The following is a 22,190-nucleotide window of genomic DNA, read 5'->3' on the forward strand; positions in this document are numbered from 1 at the left end:
GGATGCTGCTCACAGTTATTGAGGTGTTCATCTTGACCTGGAAGACAGCTTTGATCTTTTCAATTGTTTTATTTTACCACTAGAGGCTGGGTGCGCGGATTTGTGTACCAGTGGGGTCCCTCTGCCTGGCCTGAAATGGGCTGGAATCGGGCTCCCTCCTCTCTTCTCCCAATATTATGTCACTTTCTCTCTGTATCTGTCTTGCTTCTTTCATCTCACTTTACCCTAAATTTGGCGGTAACTGATGACTTGTGTTCATTTTGCTGCAAAATGCAATTATTTAGCAAACAGGAATTACTTAGCCTGGAACCTAGTCGGCTTAGGCAGGACCCTGCTCAATATCAGGCTCCTGCCAGTCCCTTCAGCCCAGGTGGAGTCCTGTGGCAGCTGGAACCTCCTTCTTCCCACCTGAGCTGCTCTTTCGCCTCCTTCCCTCCCCAGAGGTTGCCTGCTGGTGCTACTATTCCACCCTGGAAGGAGGGAAGCCATGGCTGGTTTCCCAGCTGAGAGTGGTAGCGGGAAAATTCACTGCCTCCACTGGAAATCCATATTAAGCAGATGGGCCGGAATGAGTGCCAGACATTGGCGGGGCGGGGGGGGGGGGAACGCAGTCAGTAGGTCCTATATGTCTCATCATTTAGCTAATTGAGTCGAAAAGTTTCTGTAAGGGCCAGACCCATGACCTCTGCAATGGGCTAGATGCCTGGTAGGGAGCCAGACTCAAAGTGGGGAGCCAGTGGGCTAGAGCCAATGCACAGATTTGTGCACTGATGGGGTCCCCCGGCCTGGCCTGTGGGGATGGAGCTAAAACCAGCTCTCTTACATTCCCCGAGGGGTCCCGGATTGCTGAGGGAGGTTCTCAAGTGACGGACCCCGGAATCGGGCTCCCTCCTCTCTGGTTCCAGGTGCATCACCCAAGAACCACAGCTGCCAAGTCACCACAGCTTGGCAGCTCCTGCGTTGAGCATCTGCCCCCTGGAGGTCAGTGCGCATCATAGCTACTGGTTGGCCGATCACTTAGGCTTTTATATATATAGATTATTACAATGTGTTGGAGATAGGAGGTTGTTTGTGTGTGTATGTGTGTGTGAGTGGGTGCTCAAGGCAAGAACTTGAAATGCCTTCTTGAGCCAAAATTTATATAGAAGGTTGTAGCCTGAAACCTAACTTTTAATGATTTCACAGCACACTAGCTGCCACATTGGAATTACTCATGGATGCTCAGAATGCCTCTCCAGGGGTTCTGATATTGGTTCACCTGAGATGGGCCCCAGGCAAGACAAAGGTGGGGATGCAGGAGTAAGTGGTCATGGGGAAAACAAGAGAGTGTCACTGAGGTTGGACTTCTGTTCTTTACGGCCTGCAGATTGAAGGGTCCCAGGTTTGATCTCAGTCAAGGGCATGTACCTTGGTTGCAGGCACATCCTCAGGAGGGGTTGTGCAGGAGGCAGCTGATCGATGTTTCAAACTCTGTATCCCTCTCCCTTCCTCTCTGTAAAAAATCAATAATATATATATATACATATATATTTTTTTATTGATTAAGATATTACATGTGTGTCCTTATCCCCACGTTATCCCCTACACGCCCCCCCCCCCCCCCGCTCATGCCCTCACCGCCCCCCCTGTTGTCCATATCCATTGGTTAGACCTATATGCTTGCATATAAGTCCTTTGGTTGATCTCTCCCCCTTACCCCCACCCTCCCCTACCTTCCCTCCAAGGCCCGACATCCAATCAATGCCTCTCCGTCTCTGGATCAGTGCCGGGGTCCAACCCCAGCAGGTCCAGGGGTCCCCAAAGGCGTGGACGGAGTCGGCGAAGAAGGAATGACACGGAGACAGCGTTCAGTTGATCAGCAGCCTAGCCAGGATCTCCAGCCAAGTTCTGGTCTCGATCTCCAGAGAGGTTCTGCTTAGGATCTCCAGCCAGGTTCTGTCCAGGTTCTCCAGGCAGGTCCAGTCACCAGGTTCTAATCAGGCTCTCCTGCAAATCTCCGCAGTCAGGTTCAGTCCAGGATCCCCTGCCATGCTCTCTCGCCAGGCTCCGCCTCCAGGCTCTGAGGCCAGTCCCTGTCCAGGATCCTCCGGCATGCTCTCGCCAGCAAAGTTCTTCTGTCCCTAGAGAACGTTCTGTGTAGGTTCTGTGCCTAGGCTCTGTCTCTCTTGGTCCTGTCTTCCAAGCCCTGTGTCTTGCTGTCTTGTTACATCTGTATTTATACCAGTTCATTTTAATCCTGTCAATCTCTATTACAAAGGTTAGGGCATTTCTTATCTCCATTCCAGGGAGTAAAGATTATGTAGCTTAAGCATGATTGTTTGTAGTTAAATTGATTAACTACCCGCCTGGCACTTAGTTAAGGAGTTTCATCCCCTCCCTAACTTCAGGGAAAAATCCCTACCTGGGGAAACAACCTTTCTCGGAGAGGTGACCTTGGTTAAAACACAGTGTCAAGAAGGTGAGCAAACATATTAAGAACCGTATGCCATATATGCCAGGTCCCTTGAAACAGCAAGGATGGACCGGCTCCCGGCAGATCAGTCCTTGTTCATCGGTTTATGTTGTTCATTATATTCCACAAATGAGTGAGATCATGTGGTATTTATCCCTTAAAGAATATCCTTCAGGGGGATGAGGACATATTTGTAATACCTTAACTAATAAAAAAGAAAAAAAAGAATATCCTTTAGCATTTCATATAATCCTGGTTTGGTGGTGGTGAACTCCTTTAGCTATTTCTTGTCTGTGAAGCTCTTTATCTGACCTTCAATTCTACATGATAGCTTTCCTGGGTAGAGTAATCTTGGTTGTAGGTTCTTGGTATTCATCACTTTGAATATTTCTTGCCACTCCCTTCTGGCTGCATGGTTTCTGTTGAGAAATCAGCTGACAGTCGTATGGGTATTCCCTTGTAAGTAACTAACTGTTTTCCTCTTGCTGCTTTTAAGATTTTTTCTCTGTCTTTAGCCCTTGGCATTTTAATTATGATGTGTCTTGGTGTGGTCCCCTTTGGATTCCTTTTGTCTGGGGTTCTCTGCATTTCCTGGACTTGTAAGTCTATTTCTTTCATCAGGTAGGGGAAGTTTTCTGTCATGATTTCTCCAAATAGGCTTTCAGTATCTTGCTCTCTCTCTTCTTCTGGCACCCAAATAATTCAGATGTTGGTACGCTTGAAGTTGTCCCAGAGGCTCCTTACACTATCTTCATATTTTTGAATTCTTTTTTCATCTTGCTTTTCCGGTTGGGTGTTTTTTTTGCTTCTTCGTATTTCAGATCTTTGACTTGATTCTTGGGATCCTCTCGTCTGCTGTTGGATCTCTGTATATTATTCTTTATTTCAGTCAGTGTATGTTTAGTTTCTGACTGGTCCTTTTCCATTTGTTTGGCATCCTCATTAAGGTCCTTGAAGGTCTCACTAAGTTCCTCGGAGGTTCGTAGAAGATTCTTGAGTAACCTTATAACTGTGGTTCTGAACTCTATGTCCTCCATTCGTTTGCTTTCCTCCATTTCTTCCATTTGTGACATGTTTCTTTGTCTTCACATTTTTGGCTGACTGCGAGGACCCGCTTTGTCTATAAGAAGAACTGCTACAGCGATACCAACAGATTTCTCTGCTTTGTTTGTAGTTTGGAAGTTTTGGAGCTCTCTGATCCAGCTGCAGTTTGTTCGGCTGCAGAAGCGCAAGTGCCTCCTTTGTGCAGCCAATCACAGCTTGACAGGGGATATGAATAGAGTGGGGCGGGGTCTCAGGAAGACACCAGGCCCAGGCGGAGCAAACAATGGTGTCGTCACGTTTCCATGATTCCCCAAGTGCTGCCCGCCCCCACCGCCACAAAGATCCCCGGGAGCAGCTCTGTGAGAAAGTCACCCTAGCTTTCCGACCGCTGCAGGACAGACCCGTTTCTCCCCGTAGGAGCCTGGGACCCCAGCGTCTCACCATAAATGAATTCAGTGCGTTCCAGAGCTTGTATCCCCTTCCGATTGAAAGAAACCGTGCACCCAGGTGCAGCAGCCGCACGCACGCCCCGGTGCCTCTGTACTTGGCGCCGCTCCCCTCCTACTCGGTCTTAATGTGCTTTTTTCTTTCCTTCTAGTTGTAGAACTTCCACTCGGTCAGCTTTCCCGTGGTTCTGGATGATAGCTGTTTTGTCTTATAGTTGTGGTTTTAATGTTATTGTGGGGGGCAGCACATACAGGTTTGTACCTTATGCCGCCATCTTGGTTCTCTTTTCAATAAAATATATTTTAAAAAATAGATAAATAAAATAAAACCTCTAACCCTGATAGATTATGGATTTTAACATATTTCTATATAACATACCTAAGAATGGAATTTAATCCTTTTAGTATATTGACAAGTATTTTATTTTATTTCTTTTTATTTTTTAAATATTTTTTATTGAGTTTTTACAGAGAGAATGGGAGAGGACAGAGAGCTAGAAACATCGATGAGAGAGAAACATTGATCAGCTGCCTCCTGCACACCCCCCACTGGGGATGTACCCGCAACCAAGGTACATGCCCTTGACCAGAATCGAACCTGGGACCTTTCAGTCCACAGGCCGATGCTCTATCCACTGAGCCAAACCAGTCAGGGCTTACTTTTTATTTTTTTACAATACATCTTTATTGATTTCAGAGAGGAAGGGAGAGGGAGAGAGAGATAGAAACATCAATAATGAGAGAGAATCATTGATTAGCTGTCCCCTACACAAACTGGGATCAAGCCTGCAGTCTGGGCATATGTTCTGACCAGGAATTGAACTGTGACCTCCTGGTTCATAGGTTGCCACTAAACCACTGAGCCACCATGGCTGGGCTTGACAAGTATTTTAATGTGCTAGCAAATAAAATTCAGTCCAGAATTAAATCTCAATGCTTTACTAAAGTAGCCACTTTAGAGTATATACAATGTGAAATGCTATTTTCCTCTGTATTTTCATTGTGACAAAAAGGTGTGGGGGATTTAATCAAATTCTTAAAAACAACAATAATGATAAAAATAAAGTAGTCACTTAGGTTCTTTGATACTTTTAAAAAGTATGTTCTTTCTGTCCTTTTAGTTCTTCAAATGCAATTTCTATCATTACTTTTCTAGGCTTCCCCTTCCCATTCAGAGCAAGGATGGGCAGTTTGCTCCCCATCTGGCTTGTCCTGTGGTCCTAAGGAGAATGCTCTGTGGGAAGGAAGGGCCCATTTGCCGATGTAGCACTTACAGCGTTCCCGAAGTGACAGACCTGGAGTATGATCACCTTATAAACCAGCAACTGTCCTCTATGGACCAGATTATTATAGTCTATGTCTTCTCAGCTAAGGAAAAGGACAAGACTATGAAGGAAGTGAACAAAGTGTACAGGGAACAGAATAAAGCTAGAAATATGCCTTGTACTCAGGTGAGTGTCATGTGTATAAAGACAAATTGTGAAATAATGTTGACTTGTATGTTATATCTTAATACAGTTCTTCAGCCACACTAAGGCTCATGGAAGGAATGCTGCCCCTCCCTTCTGAGGTTTGACCTTATGTAAGAAAGGTCACAAATCTTAGGGTAGATAGCTTAGTGAATTTTTACATATGTATATGTCTGTATAATTACCATCCAGAGCAAGATATACGAATAGACTATTTCCAGGCCCCAAAGAGCTTCTTGTGCCTTCTCAGTCAGTAAATCACCCACAGAGCCCTAGCCAGTTTGGCTCAGTGGATAGAGTGTCAGCCTTTGGACTGAAGGGTCCCGGGTTCGATTCTGGTCAAGGGCGCATGCCTGGGTTGTGGGCTCAATACCCAGTAGGGGGTATGTAAGAGGCAGCCAATCAATGATTCTCTCTCATCATTAATGTTTCTCTCTTTCCCCCTCTCCCTTCCTCTCTGAAATCAATAAAAATATATTTTAAAAAAAAAATAAACCACCCACCTACCCACACACAGGTAACCAGTATTCTGACTTGTATCACCGTAAGCTACTTTCATCTGTTCTAGGCCTTCCTATACTAGTACATGGCATCACACAGTGTGCACATTTCAAAACACACAGTACATTTTTATGCTTCCTCTGCCAGAGGATGGAAATGGTAAGTACAAGTCATGCCAATGTCTTCCAATTCTGTATCCTTGGCAGACATTACTAATCTGTCATTCTTGTCAACTGAGCCTAGACTGGACCCTAAACTCTTACTTTGATTGCACTCCAAGTAGCCTCTGCCAGTAGGTCTGAAGTAGGCACTCATAAAACCTCTTCCACATGATAGCCATTACCCGCAACACATTTAATAAGTCTTTATGTCTTATCTATTCTGTCCCTGAGACACTTTTTCCTAGTTGTCCCTTTTTTTCAATCCCATTGCTTCTGCTTATTTCAAACCTTTACCATCTCCCACCTGATGTTCTCCAATAAGTTGCCTAATTTTCCTCCTCCTGATCTTAGTCCCTCTGACATTTCCTACATGTTGCAGGGTATTATTTTTAATATCTGAAGATGACTGCATAAAACCCTCTAAGGCCTTCTCTTCAAGTCAAGTCCAAGTTCCTTACCTGACATTGAGGGCCCACTCCCACTGGGGCTCTTCCCTGCATGTTCAGATCCCTACTTCAACCTCAGTGATAGCCTCAGGGGGGACTTTAAAGAATGCTAGGGACCCTCAGGTCTTGTTCTCCATCAGGTTGAAGCACGTGAAAGCTGAGAGTTGGGCTTTGTCACCCTTTGCCAAACTGCTTCCAATAAGTTGCCTTTTTAGGCTGTTGCCCTGAATATATCCTGTGCTTATTTTAAGGGGTGTTACATTATTTGCTAGTATAACCTGTGTGAAGCCCAATGTGGAAATTGTCTCTCTGAATGAGAAGCTAAAAAGCTTTTCTCCCCACGAGGATCTGGTGTGTGCCCTCTTTCCTGTCTATGAGATTTTGGTGCCCTACTGGGTACCTCTCTTCACTTTGTCTTAAAGTATAGAACAAGCCCTAGCTGGTTTGGCTCAGTGGATAGAGCGTCGGCCCACAGACTGAAGGGTCCTGGGTTTGATTCTGGTTAAGGGCACATGCCCGGGGTTGCGGGCTCAATCCCCAGGAGGGGTCATGCAAGAGGCAGCCGATCGGACTATTGTGCCTTCTTCTCATTATTGATGTTTCTCTCTCTCCCTCCCTCTCCCTTCCTCTCTGAAATCAATAAAAAAAATGCATTTTTAAAAAGTACAGAATGTTTTAGACTGAATTATAACAATAGGGTAAAAAATTACTTACCACTTATCTGAAACCCATTTTTTCTTTTGGATCTAGAACTTCTGTTTATATTGAAATTTTCTCATCATGATTTTTATAATTCATAACTTTCTCTTACACAAGTCTTCCTTCAAACCACTTTAGGTGTTTTCCTTAAAAGGCAACGTGTAAACAAATAACCCAACTTAAAATGTAAATTTTAACTAAGGAAAGGTTATTTTGTCTAGCAGAATTGAGAGCAATCTTGCAGGGAGGTGACATGACATTTTGTAACTTTGAAGGTGAAGAGAGTCCGGGCATAACTGGCTAGGAAACCTATGCTTCCAAAAAGTAGATTCTTTATTAGATCATAAAAAGGAAAGGAATGATCCTGTACCAGGGACCCTAAAGGAATCCAAATAAGAATGTGGACAGTTATAAAACACAGAAAACTCACCCAAGAACCTCAGTCTCCTACAGAAGGGTTGCCTGGCATTCATTCTCTCTCATTCCACCTAACCAGGGGACCCTGGCCTCTTGCATGGCGCTGAAATTGTTGAACTGTACTTGGAAGCTGAACAGCAGGGGGAATCACTGGACACTCTGGTAGAAGCTGCAAGGGTGTAGATAAAGCTCCTGAAAGGGTGGCCTGAGCCACAGAGGGTGTGGGGTGGGTTCTGGCAGCACAGGATCTGGGAGTAGCAGCCCACCCTCCCAGCCTGCTTTGAAGCTGGATTCCTCTGCCAATAGGCTGGGAGGTTCTTGATGGCAGGATAATGTCTTGTTCACAAGTATTGCCCCAGTGCCTATCATGGGCCTAGCACATGGTTAACACTTAAAACATACTTGCCAAATGAATAAATGAACCAATCAATGAGTGAATGATTCTTCAGCCTGAGGGTCGGATATGGGTATATGGTCACTGCTAATTCTTTCTTGGTCTCGTGGGAGGTGTTCTAGGACAGTGAGCTTGTGAACTGGGCTAGGTCTCCGCTGAAGAGAGACAAGCAGAGTGAATAAGAGACCAAGACCTAAATCAGGAGTTCAACTTCTCACTGGAGTGACAACAATACACATTAAATCCCAAGGGCTCTGCCATCCTCGGTGCAGACAGTGCTCCCCCAACGTCTGGCATCTAATAGACACTCAGTCAATGTTTGCTGAACTGATCAGAAATGCAAAGTCAGAATAAGATCAATAGAGCAAATATTTATTGAGCACTTAACATCATTTAATTCTCAAAAGAATCCTAAGCCCTAACTGGTTTGGCTCAGTAGATAGAGCGTCGGCCTGCAGACTGAAGGGTCCCAGGTTCGATTCAGGTCTAGGGCATGTACCTTAGTTGCGGGCACATCCCCAGTAGGGGGTGTGCAGGAGGCAGCTGATTGATGTTTCTCATTGATATTTCTAACTCTCTATCCCCTCTCCCTTCCTCTCTGTAAAAAATCAATAAAACATTTTATTTTTTAAATTTATTTTTAGATAATTTTTTAAAATTAAATCTTTATTGTTCAGATTATTACATTTGTTCTTCTTCTTTCCCCCCACAGCTCCCCTCCACCCAGTTCCCACCCCACCCTCCACCCTTAGTCCCCACCCACTGTCCTCATTCATAGGTGCGCGAATTTTGTCCAGTCTCTTCCTGCATCCCCGATGCCCCTTTCCCCCCACCCCCAAGAATAGTCAGTCCATTCCCTTTCTATGCCCCTCATTCGATTATAATCACCAATTCATTCTGTTCATCAGATTATGTATTCCCTTGATTTTTAGATTCACTTGTTGATAGATGTGTATTTGTTGTTCATAATTTGTATCTTTACCTTTTTCTTCTTCTTCCTCTTCTTAAAGGATACCTTTCAGCATTTTATATAATACTGGTTTGGTGGTGATGAACTCCTTTAGCTTTTTTTTGACTGTGAAGCTCTTTATCTGACCTTCAATTCTAAATGATAGCTTTGCTGGATAAAGTAATCTTGGTTGTAGGTTCTTGGCATTCATCACTTTGAATATTTCTTGCCACTCTCTTCTGGCCTGCAAAGTTTCTGTTGAGAAATCAGCTGACAGTCGTATGGGTACTCCCTTATATGTAACTGACTTTCTTTCTCTTGCTTCTTCTTTGTCTTTTGCTCTTGGCATTTTAATTATGATGTATCTTGGTGTGGTCCTCTTTGGATTCCTTTTGTTTGGGGTTCTCTGCGCTTCCTGGACTTGTAAGTCTATTTCTTTCACCAGGTAGGGGAAGTTTTCTGTCGTTATTTCTTCAAATAGGTTTTCAATATCTTTATCTCTCTCTTCTTCTGGCACCCCTATAATTCGGATGTTGGTATGCCTGAAGCTGTCCCAGAGGATCCTTACACTATCTTTGTATTTTTGGATTCTTTTTTCATTTTGCTTTTCTGGTTGGGTGTTTTTTGCTTCTTCGTATTTCAAATCTTTGACTTGATTCTTGTGATCCTCTGGTCTGCTGTTGGGAGTCTGTATAATATTCTTTATTTCAGTCAGTGTAGGCTTAATTTCTAGTTGGTCCTTTTTCACAACATCGAGGGTCTCACTTGATTTCTTGAGGATCTCAGTACATTTATCGGCGGCCTCACCAGTCTTTTTGAGGGCCTTACTAAATTTATCAGCGGCTTCTAGACAGTTCTTGAAACACCTTAAAAGTGTGGTTTTGAACTCTATATCCAGCAGTTTACTTTCCTCCATTTCTATCATTTGTGTCCTGTTTCTTTGTCTCCGCATTTTTTATGCTTTCTTGGTGCACCCCCTTTTGGTCTTTGTGCACAGTCTTGTTGTAGTTAAGCCTTGATAGTTGTAGGTAATACTGGGGGGGATTTGACCTCCAGGCCAATTGGCTGTCAATAAAACATATTTTAAAGAAAAGAATCCTAAGTGGATGGCTTTTCTGCATATGAGTCCATTGAGCATAGTTCTGTCTGTTACTGAGACACAGGACAGTGAATCACTTGTCCAGGATTCCTCAGTTAGGAAGTGGTGAGGCTGGGGTTCAGACCATGGGGCTGTACTCTAGGACCCATACTCCTAAGCACCCCACCATGCCACATAGTGGTGTGGAGTAGAAAGAGGCTTCGGGAGAAAGAGTGGAATACAATGAGGTGATTGGATTGGGAAGAAGGTGCCACACTTACTCATGTGGGGGAAGGAGATGAGGAAAGGTTTTTGCATGCATTTAGTAGGCACAAGTAGTAGTTAAAATGATGAATCACCCAAGGAGGGTGTAAAGAGAATGAATGGCAAGAGGCAAGCTTGGAGATTTTTGTACAGTAGATACCTAGAGATCAAATAGAGAGAAAGCTGTGCCTGACAAAGACTGGGATGGGAGATAGAGAGGAATGGGAAGAAAACATAAGAGTGGGGCCACAGACTCCCAGGAGAGAGTGTGAGAAGGGGGAACTGTTCAATAATTTCAAATGCCATAAAAAGGTCAAATAATACAAGAAACATGAAAATGTCCACTGGTGTTGGCAACACAAAGGCTGTGAGGAGCTTATGAAGGCATTTCTAATGACCAGTGGCAATAGAGTCTAGACTTATTGGTTCAGAGATACAAATACTGCTGAATAGAACAAAGGTTGGTTACCTGGGATATAATGTCTTTACCACTTTTTCTTTTCTTTTTTTAAAGAGTCGTTTGGATTCCTTTCGATTTCTCAAATACAACATAATCTCTGCATCTAAATTTACAGGCAGCAATTATCCACTTCTGGTTCAAAGGCACAATGTCATTCCAGGAATTTTTTTGGTAGGTGCTTTGAGACATATGACCCTTTTAACCGACTGTTGTGTATGATGCTTGCATGGCTTAGAGATCATTCACGGAGTGCACAAAAGGCTAGAGAGAATGCGGAAATAGGTCAGCTCCAATCATAACCTTCTGTGGTACCCCCTTGACTAGAGGTCTTCTTATAAATGCAGGTCTTCTTATAACTGTTAGATTATCTGTATGGCCAATCACTCTAATGAAGTTAAAAATTAGATACTCTGTTAACACTGAGGTGGCCAAAGAATTCACTTTGTGAATTAATATGGGATTATAAGTGCTAAATTTTAATTCTTGTGTTTAAGAAGCTTATAACCTAACTAGAGGCCCGGTGCACAAAAATTTGTGCACTCGGGGGGGGGGGAGGGGGGGTCCCTCAGCCTGGCCTGTGCCCTCTCGCAGTCTAGGACCCCTTGGGAGATAACGACCTGCTGGCTTAGGCCTGCTCCCGGGTGGCAGAGGGCAGGCCCAATCCCTAGGTGCAGCCCCTGGTCGGGCTCAGAGCAGGGCTGATTGGGGAGTTGGGGCGCCGCCCCCTGTCACACTCAAGGCAGGGTCGATGGGGAGGTTGTGGAGCAACCCCCTGTCACACACAGAGCAGGGCCCATCAGGGGGGTTGGGGCTCTGTACCCTGTCACGCACAGAGCAGGGCCCATCAGGGGGTTGGGGTGCTGCCCTCTATCACCCACAGAGCAGGGCGGATCAGGGGGTTGGGGCGCCGCCACTCTCACACTCAGGGCAGGGCTGATGGGGAGGTTATGGCTCTACCCCGTCACACACAGAGCAGGGCCGTGGCGGGGGGGGGGAGCTCCCCCCTATCAGGCACAGAGCAGGGTGGATAGGGAGGTTGTGGCCCCGCCCCCTGTCACACACAGAGCCGCAGGGCGATCAGGGGGTTTGGGTGCTGCCCCCTGTCATGCTGATTCCAGTGCTGGGAGGCCTCACGGCTCTGCTGATCCTGGTGCCGGGAGGCATATTACCCTTTTACTATATAGGATTGAGGCCTGGTGCATGGGTGGGGCCGGCTGGTTTGCCCTAAAGGGTGTCCTGGATCAGGGTGGGGGTCCCCACTGGGGTGCCTGGCCAGCCTGGGTGAGGGGCTGAGGGCTGTTTTCAGGCTGGGGGTGACTGAACTCCCAAACGCTCCTTATTTCCTTTTTTTCCTTTTTTTTTTTTTTTAATTCTGGGCCAGCTTTAGCTTGAGGCTTGGCTCCAGCTCTTAGGCCTCTGTGGCTGAAAGTAGGTTTCTGGCCTTTGCTTACAATGTTGCCAATCTGCTGGCTGAAGTTGGGCGTATTTGTTACAATGTTTCTTAAACTGCCCGCTCAGAGGCCTGCAGCCGCAGGCGGGGAACGTTGGTTTCCTCCAACGATCCTCTGTCACTGAGGCAACCAAGCCTCATGTTAGTTTCAAGCTGCCTGGCTGCCGGCCGCCATCTTGGCTGACAGTTAATTTGCATATCTCGCTGATTAGCCAATGAAAAGGGTATCGGTCGTACGCCAATTACCATGTTTCTCTTTTATTAGATAGGATTAAGGAGATAAGATATAGAAGATCCATAATTTAAGACTAAATACATAGACAGTAATAGTGTGGTGATTGCTAGGGGGCACATGGGGTTGGGAGGTGGAGGAGGGTAAAGGGAGGTGGCGAGCACACAATACAGTATACAGATGTTGTGTTATAGAGTTGAACACTTGAAATCTGTATGGTTTTATTAGCCAGTGTCACCCCAATAAATTCAATAAAAAGGGAAAAAAGACTGAATAGAGTAACTACCATAAATGAGACAGCCTAATCTGGTAGAGAAAGCATGAACTTTAAAAACAAACAGACTTGAGTTCAAACCTTGGTTCTACTACATTCTTTGCTATGTGACCATGGCCAAATTACTAAGCCTCTCTGGGCCTGTTTGCTATCTTACAAAAGGGGAAATGATAACCAATTTATAAAATTGTAAAAATTCAGTGAGATAATGTGCATAAAGCACTTATTTCAATTCTTGGCATCTCGTGAGCATTTAATAAATGTTAATTTCCTTCCACTAATTTTTCTATTCAACAAATGTTTATTGAATGTCTGCTTGGATACAAAAATAAAAAAGCTACAGTCCTTCCTGACAAGGAGCTCCTAGTCCAATGGGGAGAGATGTAACCTGAGACTTCTTGTAATATGTGAGCTGGGATCCAAAGATGGGGGGGGGGGGGATACTTACCTGGCAGGGGAGATACCATGATCACAAAGATGGGAGGGATTTTGATAGAGGTAAGAAGACGGAGGAGAAAGAAGTTTCAGGGAGAAGGGAATATTAGTAAAGGGGAAGGTTTGGAACACAAGGTACCTGGAGACTTGGTTTTTAGTCCTACACCATCCACTCTAACCAGCTGTATGTGTTTGGGTTAACCTCAACTGGAAGAGGAGAGGACTGGATTAGACCAGTAACTCCCAACCCTGGCTGATGCCTTCCTTAGGTGCATGAAAAAAAATATTTCTGGGCCTCACACTAGAACAATTAAATCAGAATTTCTGTGGGTGAAACCCAGCATTCTCTCTTTAAAAATTTTTTTTTAAATGTTTTAATTGATTTTTTTTCTTTTAGAGAGAAATGGAAGGGAGAGAGAGAAAAACATCCATCTGTTGCCTCCCATTGGTGATCAAACTTGCAACCTGGGTATGTGCCCTGACTGGGAATCGAACTGATGACCCTTTGACCCTTTGGTGTGAGGATGAGGCCCAACCAACTGAGCCACACTGGCCAGGCCCCAGGATCCTCTTTACATCAACTTTATGATGATATATTTTACATGCAATACAATGCACTTACGTATATAAGTGTACAGTTCCGATGACTCGACAAATGTATACACTGGTGTAACCACCTCCACAATCAAGATAGAAAATTTTGCCATCACCCCAAAAGGTTTCTTTTAGCCCTTTAGCTGTAAGACCTTCCAACCTCATCCCCAGATGATCACTGTTCTGCTTTCTGTCACTACAGATCAGATCAGGTTTGCCTTTTCTAGAATTTCACCTGAAAGATTCATACCATAAGTATACTTTTATCTGGCTATTTGGGATATCAGTGTTTTTTAAAAGCTTCCCTGGATCATTTTAATGAGAAGCAATGGACTAGATGATCTCTCAGGACCCTTCCGGCTTAAAAAAATGCCATGATTTCATCTGCTAGTCTAGAGGTACTTTATTAAAGTTGCTTTTTAGGAATATAACAAGTCCTACTGCTATGACAATTTGATAATGCTAACACTAATATTTATGGAGCTTTTTCTTATGTGCCCAGGTACTATGCTAAGTTATTCATATGTATTTTTTATCTAAATCCCCACAACCCAGGAGGTAGGTACTGATATTATCCCTGAAAGTAGAGGTGAAAACTGACACTAGAGAGATTAAGTGACCTGTGTGAGGTCAAGAAGCTAGCAAGCAGTGAAGTCAGCGTTCAAACCCGGATTTTCTCACCATAAGCAGAGACTTTGCTTTTAATCATGAGATTCTACAGGAATGCCTACAAGGAGAAGTCTCAGCTCCCACTGCTGCAGACATTCTTAAGAAGTCTAAAGTGATACCAGACGCCGGGTTCCCTGTTGATGAGTTCCAGCTGGGGAGACAAGACTGCCTGAAAGGGACATTTAGCATGAAAGGCAAAGAGCCTCTTACCTTAATATAAAAAGTAAACCAGTTTATTACAAGTGTCAAATGACATTTTAGACAAGAAAAAGAGGAGCACAAAGGAGATGGGGCAGAGGCTAGACCTGTGCATGTCTTTTGAGATACACACTAAACGGAGAAAGCAAGGGTGGCTCATCCACTGGTTTCACTGGAGTAAACCAAGTACCTTCCTCAGAATTCAATCCGAATACACACAAAAATCTATTTTCAGTCTTTAAAATACACATCCTTGTCCCTCTGAACAATGGACAATGAGTCTTATTCTGTGGTAAGGAAGTCTGCCCACAGTACCTGGCCTGTGATCAAATATCACCGTGCTCCTGCAGGCCTGTTGGAGCCTGTGAGTCTTGGCAGACTCGCGTGGCTGGTTTATAGTCTGTGCTTCCTATAAATTTACTGATGGTTAAAAAATAAAAAAAAAAAAATAAAAGAAAGAAAAGAAAAAGAAAGCATCAGCACAGTGGGAGCGTATGCGTGTTTGTCCTCCTTAAACATAACTCATCTGTGATATCCAAGTCAAAGGCTTGTCAGCTGAGGTCCTCCCAGTTCCCTGTTAGAGAATATTAACTTTTGTGATCACCTAAAATAAACAGGCTCCCATTCAAACCCTGGCTGCCTGTGTCTGGCTGTCAAGCCAAGGGCAGTGCTAAGGCGTCAACCTGCCGAGTTGTCTGTCCACTGGGTGACAGTGTTGATCCATCCGAACTAGTAAAATGTGCTTAGTCCCTGGGCCAGAAAACTCCGGGAAACACTGCACCAAACGGCATTCTCCGGGCCCTGGGGACGGCCCTGCCTTTCTTCCTGGAGCAAGGCAGAATGATTCTGTTTTCTTTATCTTGCAAGAGAAAATATAGGTGAATTGTTCCAATGTCACCTTGTTGGGCTGGATTTCTCTGGGCAAAGCAGGACAGGGGATGGATGTGATTGTCCACAATAAGTGTGCCTGCACTTTCCTGGTTATTTAACAAAGGCAAAAAGCATTGTGGAAACTAAGTTGAAAATTTATTTCAGCTGCTTACTTTAATTGCATTAGGATGGATCGATTCTTTCACCAAGGTGTTCACTTTTTTAAAATCCTTACCTGAGGATATGTTGTTGTTTTCTAATTGATTTTACGGAGAGAGAAAGGGAGAGGAGAGAGAGGAACATCAATGGGAGAGATAAACATCGATTGGTTGCCTCCTGTATGCAACCCGACTGAACCCGCAACCTGGGCTAATGCCCTGACCAGGAATCGAATCCTCGACCTTCCAGTGTACAGGTCAACCTTCCACACAACTGAGCCACACTGGCCAGGGCACCATGGTGTTCATTTTTATACAAATGGGCTAGTTTTGGGGATGTGCACTCCCCAGGGCTTTGAAGAGGGGCAAGATTGACTTTGTGGAATGTTATTTACAAATTGCCATGCCATGGTTTTATATTATTCTGTCTGTTCTAACATGATCTCTGTCTTCAAGAGGAGAAAAATAAGAACAAATACTATAGTAAAATTCAATGTGACCAGCGGTGTTATAGCTCAGAAAGAGTTTGTCCACCTGGCACTAGCAGAGCCAAACACAAAACAGAACTGTAGTAGAGAAATACTGTTTTATTTATTTTTATTTTACAATTTATTTTTGCCGTTTCATAACTTTCTTCGGTAATCAGTAGTTAGTTCTCATCCGCATTAACTGTTTGTAGATTTTTGAAAGTAGTGACAGGTACAGAGGTAACCAACATGTAGAAGCTTGTTTGGGGACTCTTCAACCTCATCATGTTTTCTGGACAACTGCACCCTAATACTGTAGGGGACAGACAGTCCTTATTCCTTTGGCTCAGACAGCTTTGCTGAGCCTGGCGTCAGTGCTGCATCTGCAGTCCCCATCTCCTTCATGACAAATTTCTGGATCTTGAGTGCCCAAGGGGCACACTTCTTGAAACCCACTCCATGGATGTGCTTGTCAATGCTGATGGTGTGTTCTCTGGTCACTACCTCGTTGGTGGCAAAATGGCCCTTCTTCTCGCCACCTTCTTTCTGTGGGGGAACCATTTGCTAGGCCCAAGTTGGAAAGAAGTTGGCTGTTTTATTGATGAATGGCACTATCCAGGAGAACGGGAAGCGAATGCTCAAAACCCCAACTCCTCGGCATGTAGGTTACAGATTATGTAGGGCAAAATCACAAGATACTGTGGGTTGGGGGGTTCTGTGTTTGTGCTGGGAGCTGATTGGTTGGAGGGGAGGTAACGGTAATGAATCATCTCTTCAGGTCTTTGAGGACAGTCCTGAGGCCTGTTCCGGGGGCTCTCTGTCCAGTCCCATGGGAAATAGCCAGAAGCTTGTTCCACCTTGGAGCTCAGGAGTGAAATGTAACTTAGATCAAGATGTTATCTTTAGCCTGGCAGAGGTCCCAGCTACTGTCTTCTGCTGCCTTGGTGGTTGCTGCTTATCCAGAGGAAAGGAGAAGTCTCTGAGGGGCATATAGAGAGAGGGATATGCTTTTTAAAGTCAAAATTTAAAACTTAATTTAATCAAAGCTCTAGGACCCTTGTTTTCAGAGGAAATGATGGAGATAGGTTGTGATAACGCAGTAGAGGACAGGGAATGATGAAACTAGCAACATTCTCATTTTAAAAGGACAAGACAAAAAATGAGTGTTTGCTTCAAGATGCTTTAAGAGGGTTGGTTTCGGAAATTTTTTGTTCTTCTGCATCCCTCTTTCCCAGATAAAGAGGACAATGATTCAGAATATTGGGATTCTGTTATATAATGAGTAATAAAGTCATATTAATGTGGGACTCTGTTCCAAATTCTTTTAAATCAGATGAAAGACTAACATAAGATTACCAATTTACCATAATATTACCAATTTACCATACTATTACCAATTTACCCCAAAACTTTTTTTAGCATGTGAAATTTTTCCCCCCTTTGCTATATTTTATATTATGTAGTCTGACCTATTTGTGCTGATAAGTTAGCACAGTTATATTTATTACACTTACCATAACAAAGGTATATATATATATATATATATATATATATATATATATATATATATGAAGGGAAAGGAGAGAGAGATACAAACATCAGTGATGAGAGAGAGAATCATTCATCAGCTGCCTCCTGCATGCCCCCCACTGGGGTTCAAGCCCGTAACCAGGGCATGTGCCCTTGACCGGAATCGAACCTGGGACCCTTCAGTCCTTAGGCCGATGCTCTATGCACTAAGCCAAACCAGCAAGGGCACGACGGTTTGTTTTTTGTTTTTATATTTAAAAATACACTAAAGCTGAAGTAGTATTTTCTTAGGCAGTTCTACTTGAGTTCTGAGGTTAGAAATACAAATAGGTTGTCTGGCAGCACGCATGCACGCAGATGGGACAGGCTCGCATTCCCTGGGATTCACACTGACATTGAAAAACAAAAACCAAAAGACCATAAAAGCCAGAATGTGAAGCCCTTGGGCTGTGAGTGACTTCCCTCTGCTCTTGGGACACTTCAAGGCCTATCTGGTGCTTATCTACCACACCCAGACAGCAGGGGACTACTTATGACAAACTGTAACCACAAGCATTTTGATCTAAGTCTTCTGTTAGATATTACATTTCTTTAGTGTACTCTTTCCTTTCAAACAGCTCATGGTTGTCTCCTTTTACATTGGATTTAACTTAAATTTAGAATAAATGACTAATAATAACTTCCATTAAAGAACCTGTTTTCATTTATCAAGCATTCAGTATATTTCATTTTATTGAAATCTTGTAACAATTTTGTGAGGTCAGAGGTCAGTTACCTCTTCCTGACTGGTGAGGCTGAGTTTGAGAGGTGAAGTGGCTTACAAAGATATGCAGCTAACCAACCTGGGGTTGGGTTGGCAACTTCCAATCCTGCACTCTTTCTACTGCATATCAGAAATAAGGAGAGGGAACATAAAGTGATACCAATACTTTGGAAAACAGTATGGTGGTTTCTCAAAAAAAAAGTTAAAAATAAATAGAATCATCATATAACCCAGCAATTCCACTCCTGGTATATACTCAAAAGAATTGAAAGCAGGGACTGGAACAGATGTTTGTTTCATAGCAAAATTAGCCACAATATTAAAAAGGTAGAAAATAACCCAAATATCCATCAACGAATGAATGGATAAACAAAATGTGGTGTATACACACAGTGAAATATCTACTTGACCTTAAAAAGGAATGAAATTCTAATACATGCTGTAACATGGATGAACCTTAAAGACATTATGCTATGTGAAATAAGTGAGACACAAAAGGACACAAAAGGTTGCACAACAATGTGAATGTACTTAATGCCACTGAACTGTACACTTTAAAATGACTAATGTATGATCTCACTCACGTTGAAACCGGACAACCAATGGGTCCTAGTTGCCTGTCACTACTTGAGCCAATTAAGCAGAGACAGGGTTGAAACATATATGAGCTTTTATTCCTACACTGCTGGCAGTTTGGGAGAGCAGCAGGTAATCCACAAAAATATAATCTGCAATCCCCCATAGACAGCTGCTTATATTGGGTAGGACAAAGATTACATGGGGAAGTAGGAATTACAGGTATGGGGAAGTAGGCAATGCGGGTTGGGATGGGATTCCATTGTTTGGACAACAAGGTTGTTAATTTTAATGATACTGGATAGTTCTTGAATGAGAAGGGACCACATTCCAAGGTTGACTCCCAGGTCCCAGGGGCCTGCAACTCCCTGCCAGGTTAGAATGTCCTCTCTTAATCAAAACAACGAAATCACTGTTAATTGAGCATGCTTAATATTTCATATAACTATAGCTAGCCCCCAATATTCTATTTTTGCCCTAACAATGTGAGGTACCTAGAATAGTCAGATCCCTAGACAGAAAACAAAACAGTGGTTAGCAGGGGTTGGAGGAGGTGAGAATGTGGTGTTCTTGCTTCAAGGGTACACACAGAGTTTCAGTTGATGATGATGAAAAAGTTCTGGAGATGGATGGTGGTGGTGGTTGCACAACAATGTGAATGTACTTAATGCCACTGAACTGTACACTTTAAAATGACTAAAGTGATCAATTTAATCGTATATATTTTACCACAATAACAACAATAAAAAAGAAGTGGGGAGGCAGTGTAGGAAAGATATAAATACCTGACTTGTTGGGTGACCACAGATAATTAACCTTTCTAGTCCTCAATTTGTTTATCTGTAAAGCAAGGGGGCTGGATTAGATGATGTCTAGGTACCTTCCAACTCTAATAGTTAACAGAAAAATGCATGTTCTGAGGAGGAAGTCATTCAGGATTTCTATTGGGGTCACACCCCAATGGTCCAACACTTATGGAAAAGATACATCTTTGGACAAGTGGTAGGAAAAAACTGACATTTACTACACTTTTCAAAAACAAATGTTAGAGCTGCCAGGCTTATTAAAATACAAGCCTGTGCCCTGGCTGGTGTGGCTCAGTTGGCTGGAGCATCATCCTGTAAGCTGAAAGACTTTGGGTTGGATTCCTAGTCAATGGCATACACCTAGGTTGTGGGTTCAAGCCCCAGTCATGGTCTATACAGAAGGCAACTGATCAATGTTTCTCTCTCACATCAATGTTTCTCTCTCCCCCTTCCTCTCTTTCTACATATCCTCCAGTAAGGATAAAAAAACAACAACAAAAAACAAGCCTTGCCGAAACCAGTTTGGCTCAGTGGATAGAGCGTCGGCCTGCGGACTGAAGGGTCCCGGGTTCGATTCCGGTCAAGGGCATGTGCCTGGGTTGCGGGCATATCCCCAGTAGGAGATGTGCAGGAGGCAGCTGATCGATGTTTCTCTCTCATCGATGTTTCTGGCTCTCTATCTCTCTCCCTTCCTCTCTGTGAAAGATCAATAAAATATATTTTAAAAAAAACAAAAAAAAACACAAGCCTATAAGATGTGAAGATGTCTAGACAAAAGGTCTAGGTGCTTTCTGATTAAAAAAAAAATCTAGGCACCAATTAGAGGCTAGAGAAACTACAGAATAAAGTTGGTGAAGCTAATTATCTCAAATTTGGTGGGTAACAATCTCTTATACAAATATAGTTTATATTTTTAAGTAAATAAACATTTTAACAAATGCAATTTCTAATTATAAATATTTATGATCTCAAGAATACAAGTCAACATTCCTTGGAACCATTACAAAAAATCTTTGTGTATCACCAGAAAGCTCTTTGCTCTTTGTAGCAAATAGCCTGAGAAACTCAACTTCATCATAAGAAGCCATGGAATAAGTATAAACTTTATGGTAGCTTATATGTAAATATTCATAATCTTTTTTCTTAGAAGAGATCTGTTTAATTTTGTTCAAATTAATTTTGTTCATATTCCCTATAATTTAGCTGCCGAACCCTTTTTCAGTATCGCTCTTAATATTCCATAGATCTAGTGATACAAACAGCGTATCATCTGGGCTTTTGCTTATAAGCAGGAAGTACAGATGCTTTTAATGGGTCTCTCCCAGTCCCAATCCCCTCTGTGGCTTGCTCCAATAATAATTTGTAGGCAGTGTTGAATTAAAGAACATAGGACTTATAAGTTTTTCTCCTCACTAAAAACCAGAACGAGAAACAATGAAATGTAAACAGGAACATTCATTATTTTGATCTGGATTATGAAGGGGTCAAGATATTTAAGAGAATGTTTCCAGTTGAGCCTTCCCACCCCACCCCGGAATGTTGGCATTCCTCAGTGTACCTCTCCACACATTCATTCTTTCCCACAGATCCGGGAGCTATCCCTGTATGCTGGTGACACCCATATCTCCAACATCAGTCCAGACTTCTCACCTGAGCCTTGGACCTGTAGACCCAAGTGCCTACTGGTGATTGGAGGTGATTTGAGGTGGGGGCAACCAATCACCTTATTGTCCCATTTCCAGGTTCTGATTTTAGAGGCATATTTGAACAGGAGCCTTCCATTGCTTCTGCCTGCATCCCTAAGAAAGTCTTATGACAGACTCTGGGAGCAAAACCAGTACCTACCAAGGAAGTATGAAAATCTGGCTGAGATTGATGATTCTTATCCTTTCTGGGAAAATTGGAGTGGTTCTGTGCTTTAAACGCTAACCTAGTTTAGTAGCCATTTTTTAAAAAATGAAGCAGCATAAAGATCAGTGGGGTTTTTTTGTGTTTTTTTTTTTTTTATGAAATAAGAGCATAAACTTTGGGGTCAGAAACTTGAGTTTGCATCCCAGCTCCTCGTCTTGTGGCTGGCCTCAATCTCCTCATCTGTAAACTGGGGAGAAAAACACCACTGTTGGGATGTTGTGAGGATTGAGTTAGCATATTAACCAGATCTGAATTTAATGGCCAGATTTAATTTAATTTATCTGTTTGTTGTGAGAATGTATCTTCAAATGAAAATGTTTGTTCAAATGAGAATGTGTATACAAAAACTATTGGTAAATCAAAAATATTGCACAAGCTATTCACACACGGGTATGGAGCTCATTGTTTAGGACAGTGATGGCGAATCTTTTGAGCTCGGCGTGTCAGCGTTTTGAAAAACCCTAACTTAACTCTGGT

At 43.1% G+C, this 22,190-nt stretch overlaps 1 protein-coding gene across 1 annotated transcript in view; it reads left to right on the top strand.

Annotated features, from left to right (window-relative positions):
• LOC132227168 (uncharacterized protein C3orf20-like) overlaps positions 1-22,190 on the top strand; it is a 58,180-nt gene that overhangs the window by 28,327 nt on the left and 7,663 nt on the right. Inside the window, exons 7-8 of the mRNA XM_059681972.1 lie at positions 5,099-5,393; positions 10,835-10,951. Of these exons, the coding sequence (XP_059537955.1) occupies positions 5,099-5,393; positions 10,835-10,951 (412 nt within the window). The remainder of the gene's footprint in view (positions 1-5,098; positions 5,394-10,834; positions 10,952-22,190) is intronic.

Source organism: Myotis daubentonii, chromosome 2, assembly GCF_963259705.1.
Source record: "Myotis daubentonii chromosome 2, mMyoDau2.1, whole genome shotgun sequence".
Taxonomy (NCBI): domain Eukaryota; kingdom Metazoa; phylum Chordata; class Mammalia; order Chiroptera; family Vespertilionidae; genus Myotis; species Myotis daubentonii.